The sequence below is a fragment of the Silene latifolia genome, chromosome Y, assembly GCF_048544455.1.
Source record: "Silene latifolia isolate original U9 population chromosome Y, ASM4854445v1, whole genome shotgun sequence".
Taxonomy (NCBI): Eukaryota; Viridiplantae; Streptophyta; class Magnoliopsida; order Caryophyllales; family Caryophyllaceae; genus Silene; species Silene latifolia.
Window position 1 is genome coordinate 364,868,890 of NC_133538.1, and position 6,466 is coordinate 364,875,355.

Here is a 6,466-nt window from a genome sequence, read left to right on the forward strand (position 1 = left end):
TTACCAATTCTCCCCAATCTCCCTAACTTCTCCCTGACTTCTCCCTAACTTCTCCCTAACACTCCTTTCCTTAACGCGGGCACCTTCTATGACGGGCTCTTGATCCTTCTCAAGCCCATCTCCCATTTTCCTGACCGCGGACTCCCTTTCTCCTTACCACTTCTTTTGTAATCTTTATCTTATCAAATGGGCCTTTTCTATTATGCTATTTTTAGCCCAAACAGTTACCATCTCGGAAAGTCCGAGGTAGTGAATAAAAGAGTTTAGCAAACCAAGACAATTTAAATAAATTAAACTCAAATGTCTTATAAATATTTTCTTTTCTTCTCAAAATAAATACAATACATTCTTGCAACGGAATTTAATAACTAATAATGATAAGTAACTAAATAGTGAGCTAAAGTTAAGTCGTCCAGTCCATATCCTCACACGCTTCCCAAGCTCCTAGCCAAGTAGTCTCAAGTACCTGTCAAGTCTGCTCCCCAGTTACGGTTCATCACAGGTGTTCACGAATACACTGTCAACCACGAGGTTGAGTAGGAATAAACTAAACAACAATAATTATTCGATATAAAACACAACCAACCGATATCCAGTCATTGCCAACTCATCTAACCATACTGTAACTAACTCAGTGATTTCAATGGCAGTAGCACAACCCCCTTAACACCGTGCCATGCTCAACTCAACTGGCAGTGGTACTCTCATACCATGCTCAAGTGGCAGTAGTGTCATCCGTACTATGCACAACTGGCAGTAGCGTCTCTCCCGCTATGCACAACTCATCACAATACTCGTATGACTTATCAATAATAATCACAACATTATAAATAACAGTGACATCCATCTCAACATTTAATATAATACTCTCAACCACACTTCTTTATAAAACATATCTCAGACATAACTCGTCATATAAGAATATAACACAAGGTTGAGTAGGATATTGCTACTTGAAGCGGATGCAAGTTAATCTCTAACAAGGCGCACTCCAAAACGGCCCTTTACGAAACTCAAATCTACAATATCAAATATATTAATTAATAACTATGCTAACTAATTATTTAGTCATTACGTCCCAATCTAATTACATCATTAAGTTCTTCACTTTATTTATTTAAATACTAACTTTCATTATCAACAAACTCATAAACAAGGTACGTACCAATTTTGTTAAAAAATGGAGTCGTGTACTACTTTTCATTTGGAATACATGGACGTGAATTAAATAATAGTTGACTTTAATAACAAAACAAAAACACATTTGTACACTCATGCTTGTTTCTCACAAGGCCAACGAAACAAAAACCAACTCACTTATTACCCTCGACACTCTCCAATATACGTCCACCATTGCCAACGCTAGCATACCTCTCCCTTTCGGCATTGCCTCTACAACCCAAAAACCCGATCACCCACGTCCTAACCACAACCCTAAGAGCAGCAGCTCTGAGAACGATGCACACACCACAACCAACGCCCATACTGTGCACAAGTACGAACCCGAAAGCAGGGCTACCAACCTGTTGCTATCCAGCCCCTGTTTTGACCGTACCGTGACCTCAAAACGTCATAAAATCATCATCAAGTTTAACCCCATCGACGCCCTAGCAAACAACCTTCCAGTATCCATAACCCGACTCTGAAAACAAGTGGAAACGACTCCTAAACAGGCCCAAAACAGGGTTGTACAAGCCCAGCGAAAACTTGCTATTTTGACAAACGAAAACCAATATTAAAAGCTTTGTGATCATGGTAACACGTCTCTAAAGTTTTTGTAGAATAAATTAGAGAAGATGAAATAGAAATATTTGTGGAAAATATTGTGTGTATTGCATATCGTCAACCTTGGTTTATATACAATATGTGCTAGCTAGAAAACAGGAAAACCTAGCTAGAATTAGTTCCTAATTGACACAAAATAAGGAACAAAATATATACATAATAATTTACTTATTTGGTCAAAGATTGTGACCAAATAATGTGCTTAACACCCCCCTTCAAGTTGGAGCATGGAGGTTCGAAATGCCCAGCTTGGCCAAAATCGTATGAAATTGAGACCGTCCAAGAGCCTTTGTGAGAATATCGGCAAGTTGACACTTGGTATTAACATAGGAAGGTGCGAGAGTGCCCTTGATTATTTCATCACGGACGAAGTGGCAGTCTATTTCAATATGTTTCGTACGTTCGTGAAAGACGGGATTATTGGCGATATGCAAAGCAGATTGGCTATCACAATGCAGCGGAACTGGTTTCGAATGATCAATACCCAAGCTGCGAAGAAGCCCTTTGAGCCAAAGAATTTCACAAGTCGCAGAAGCCATAGCACGATACTCTGATTCAGCAGACGATAAAGACACGGTAGCTTGCTGTTTTGTTTTCCACGAGATTGGAGACCCTCCTAGAAAAATGTAATAAGCGGTAAGAGAGCGACGGTTGGTAGGGCTTTTGCCCCAGTCGGCATCACAGTAAGCCGTCAATTCTAAAGGAGCATTGGCACGTAAAAGAATACCTTGTCCCGGTTGCCCCTTTAAATAACGAAGAACACGGAGAACGGCGTCCCAGTGACACTGAGAAGGAGCCTTCATAAACCGAGATAGGAGGTGAACAGCATAGCTAATTTCTGGTCGAGTCAAGGTAAGATAAATCAGCTTGCCCACAAGACGACGGTATCTAGTCGGATCAGAAAATAACGGAGTCAAAGAGGACTCTAAAGCGTGTTTTTCGTCCATAGGAACCGTGGCTGGTTTTGACCCAAGAAGACCCGTCTCACCTAGCAAGTCAAGAGTATATTTACGTTGACATAAGAAGATCCCAGTAGAATTACGTGCGACTTCAAGTCCCAAAAAATATTTGAGCTTACCCAAATCTTTCATACGAAAGCATTGATTCAAGTATGCTTTGAATTTATTAATAGCTTCACCATTATTGCCGGCAATAACCAAATCATCTACATAGACGATAATGTTAATGACAATGTCTCCTTGACGGTAAATAAATAAGGAATGATCGGATGGGCTATAAGAAAAACCATAAGAACATAAGGCTTGAGCAAGTTTAGCATACCAACAACGGGGAGCCTGACGAAGGCCATATAACGATTTACGAAGACGACAAACCTTGCCTTGTAGACCTTGCCCGAAACCAGGGGGAAATCTCATATAGACTTCCTCATCCAAATCTCCATGAAGGAACGCATTGTGAACGTCCATCTGATGCAATTCCCAATTATTGATAGCTGCAATAGTAAGAAAGGCTCGAACAGTAACCATTTTAACAGTTGGAGCAAACGTTTCAACAAAGTCAACTCCTTCGATTTGGTGATTACCAAAGGTGACAAGACGAGCTTTAAAACGTTCAATAGACCCATCAGAATTACGTTTTATTTTATAAACCCACATACAACCAAGCGCCTTTTTATCTGCGGGTAAGTCCTCGATAGTCCATGTATGATTGGCTTCCAATGCATCGATTTCAGCCTCCATGGCCTGTTTCCAACGAGGATCACGGATTGCTTCTTTAAACGAACTCGGTTCGACATCATTCGTTATAGCTGCAAGATAACTCTTATGGGAAGAGGAAAACTTAGCATAATTTACATAATTAGCAATAGGATACGGAGTACCTGACACGTGAGACGATGTGGATGCGGATGGGCGAGGAGGAACCGTGGAAAACGTGGTGTTAATGTGGTCTCGAATGGCTGTCCAGCGGACAAAATCTTTATGTCGAGTATTTTCAAATTTGTCTCTTTTCCCGCGTCCCAATTCATCACCGAGAGCCGTGCCATTCCCGGAGGGACCACTGCGGATTGTGCTCAGAGGAGGTTCCCAGCTCTTCATGAGAAATAGCATCATCGACGATTCGAGTAATATCGTCATCGACATTTTGAGCGAGATTGTCATCGATGTTTTGAGCAATATGTTCAGTTGCTTCATCCAAGGAACCCGACCCCCCTCAATGCTAACATTAGGAGACTCTATGGGAGAAGAGGAAGGAGGATCTGTTATCGGTGTCGACGAAAATGGCGAAGGAATGGAGGGTATAGAACCGGGGTCATAAGAGTCATCAAAAACCATTGCATCGTGGGATGTCTCACCAATTTCAGCGTGGGTTGTCTCACCAATTTCAGCATAAGGAAAAATATTTTCGACAAAATGAACATCACGGGATTGGAAATAGGTCCCCGTATCAAGATCATAAAGTTGCCATCCCTTCTTACCAAAAGGATACCCAAGGAAAACACACTTTCTACTACGGGAATCAAATTTATTTGTAATATGGGCATTTTTGGCATAGCACAAACAACCAAACACTCGAATCAAACTCAGGTCGGGAGCATGACCAAATAATAACTCAAAGGGAGTCTTATGGCTGTAAAAGCCGAGTAGGGGTTCTATTGATCAGAAAAGCAGCTGTCAACACACATTCACCCCAAAAATCAATAGACAAAGAACTTTGAAAACGTAAGGCTCGTGCAACATTCAAAATATGTCTATGCTTTCGCTCAACCCGAGCATTTTGTTGGGGTGTTTTTATCATAGAGGTTTGGTGTATGATCCCATGGTCCTTAAAATATGAAAGTAAACCACGGAATTCCGTTCCATTGTCACTACGCAATATTTTGACACGAGCAGTAAACTGACGGTCAATTAAAGCAAAAAATTCGAGCAAAAGACGAGGGACTTCATCCTTTGTTTTCATGAGAAAAACCCAAACACACCGAGAATAATCATCAACAATTGATAAGAAATAGCGAGAACTGCAAGCACGGTTTGGTGCATAGGGACCCCAAACATCACAATGTATTAAATCAAAAATACTAGCAGCCTTATTATCACTTAAAGGAAAAGGAGTGCGAGATTGTTTGGCACGAAAACAAATATCACAATGTTCGGGAATAAATTTGCTATTAAAACGAGAAATAGAAGGAAGATGCTCCAAAACCCGATGAGAAGGATGTCCCATACGTTGATGCCAAAGATCCATATCAGCCGCAGTATTGACCACATTAACACGAACCGGTTCCTCCATCGTCAAGTAATAGAGCCCATCCAAAAGTTCACCCACACCAATCGTCGTCAGTGCACGGTCCTGTATCACACATTGCAAATTATTAAATTGAACATGTAAATTACTAGATGCTAAGAGCTGCGAGACGGATAACAAATTGCACTTAAACGAAGGAACCAGGAGAACATTATATAAAGCAAGTTGAGCATTGATGGAAATAGTTCCTGCCTTGTTTGCAACAAGATTAGTTCCATTAGGCAAACCAATGTTAATTGGATTGATAGGATAACAGTAGTCAAATAGGTATTCGTCACCGCAAACATGAGTCGATGCGCCCGTGTCAATAATCCATCGGATAGAAGACTTACCACTTAAACGGACCATATTGGCGACAACAGGAGTCTCACCAAGCACGGCATTGGTTTTTGCCGCGGAAGTTGAAGCCGACGAGTCCCCTGTTTTTGGTACATGTCGAGGATGACCAACCGGGAAACCAATCTTCTCCCAACAACGGCTCACAGTATGTCCATCTTTGTTGCAATGAGTGCACTTGAAACGAGGACGGCTACCATTCTCGTTTTTGACCTGCGGACCTTTGCCATGAACCGCACAAGCCATCGGTGAAACTGCTTCCTCACGGGCCTGAGCAATTGTACGAACATCCTCCTCTTGAGCAATGCGAGAATATACAATATGTATATCGTCGAGGAGGAGGGGAACCGAGGATGCTGGACCGTACATTGGCATAAACGGGATCAAGACCCATAAGAAAACCACGCACTTGTTCAACCTCCCTTCGCTTGCGAATTGTGCCTTGCAAATCGCACTTCGAGCAACATTCACAATTGGGCGTAACATCATAGTCATTGATGTCGTCCCATAGCAATTTTATACGACCAAAATAATCCATTAAAGATTCACCGGGTTTTTGTTTGCAAGCGGCCAAATCACCTTGAAGTTGATAAATTTTGATGTCGTTGGCCACCGAGAAGCGCTTTCGAATATCCTCCCAAAGATCGAAGGCTGTGTCACGGTAAGAAATTGACGAACGGATACCCGGTGCAATCGTGTTAAAAATCCAAGCAATAATCGTATAATTGACGGCCTCCCAATCCGCATATTCCGTTGGATTAGACGGTTTATGCCTGAGAGTACCATCAATAAACCCAAGCTTTCGCTTGGCTCCCAGCGCGACACGAAAACCCTTAGCCCATTCGGCATAAGTTTTCGGACCATGAAGTTGAACATGGGTTATCGTGCTCCCGTCCCATCCTGGTTCGAGAGAGCATACACAGGATTAATATTGTGGGTATTGCCACTGCCGTCACCACCAATAGACTTCCCGTCACCACCAATAGACTTGTCGTCAACCATGGTGACAGATCAACAGAGAAAAGAAGGATCGAAAAAAATTCGCAAGATCGTTCTTGCTCTCTGATACCATGTAGAATAA

At 41.9% G+C, this 6,466-nt stretch overlaps 1 protein-coding gene across 1 annotated transcript; it reads right to left on the bottom strand.

Moving 5' to 3' along the window:
- Window positions 1-4,774: 4,774 nt before the first annotated feature.
- Window positions 4,775-6,237, bottom strand: LOC141633923 (uncharacterized). Its single transcript, XM_074446265.1, has 3 exons — window positions 5,935-6,237; window positions 5,382-5,839; window positions 4,775-5,094 (listed from the first exon to the last, which is right to left on the bottom strand). The coding sequence occupies exons 2-3, from the start codon at window positions 5,758-5,760 to the stop codon at window positions 5,063-5,065; spliced, it is 411 nt and encodes a 136-aa protein (XP_074302366.1). The 5' UTR covers window positions 5,761-5,839; window positions 5,935-6,237; the 3' UTR covers window positions 4,775-5,062.
- Between the last annotated feature and the right edge of the window lie 229 nt (window positions 6,238-6,466).

What these genes read in the sequence shown, in the direction of transcription:
- LOC141633923 (XM_074446265.1), bottom strand. Translation starts at nt 5,760, where the DNA reads ATGCCAATGTACGGTCCAGCATCCTCGGTTCCCCTCCTCCTCGACGAT. An exon ending in CAATATGGTCCGTTTAAGTG is followed by an intron (nt 5,095 to 5,381) that starts GTAAGTCTTCTA and finishes TGTGTGATACAG; the next exon opens with GACCGTGCACTGACGACGAT.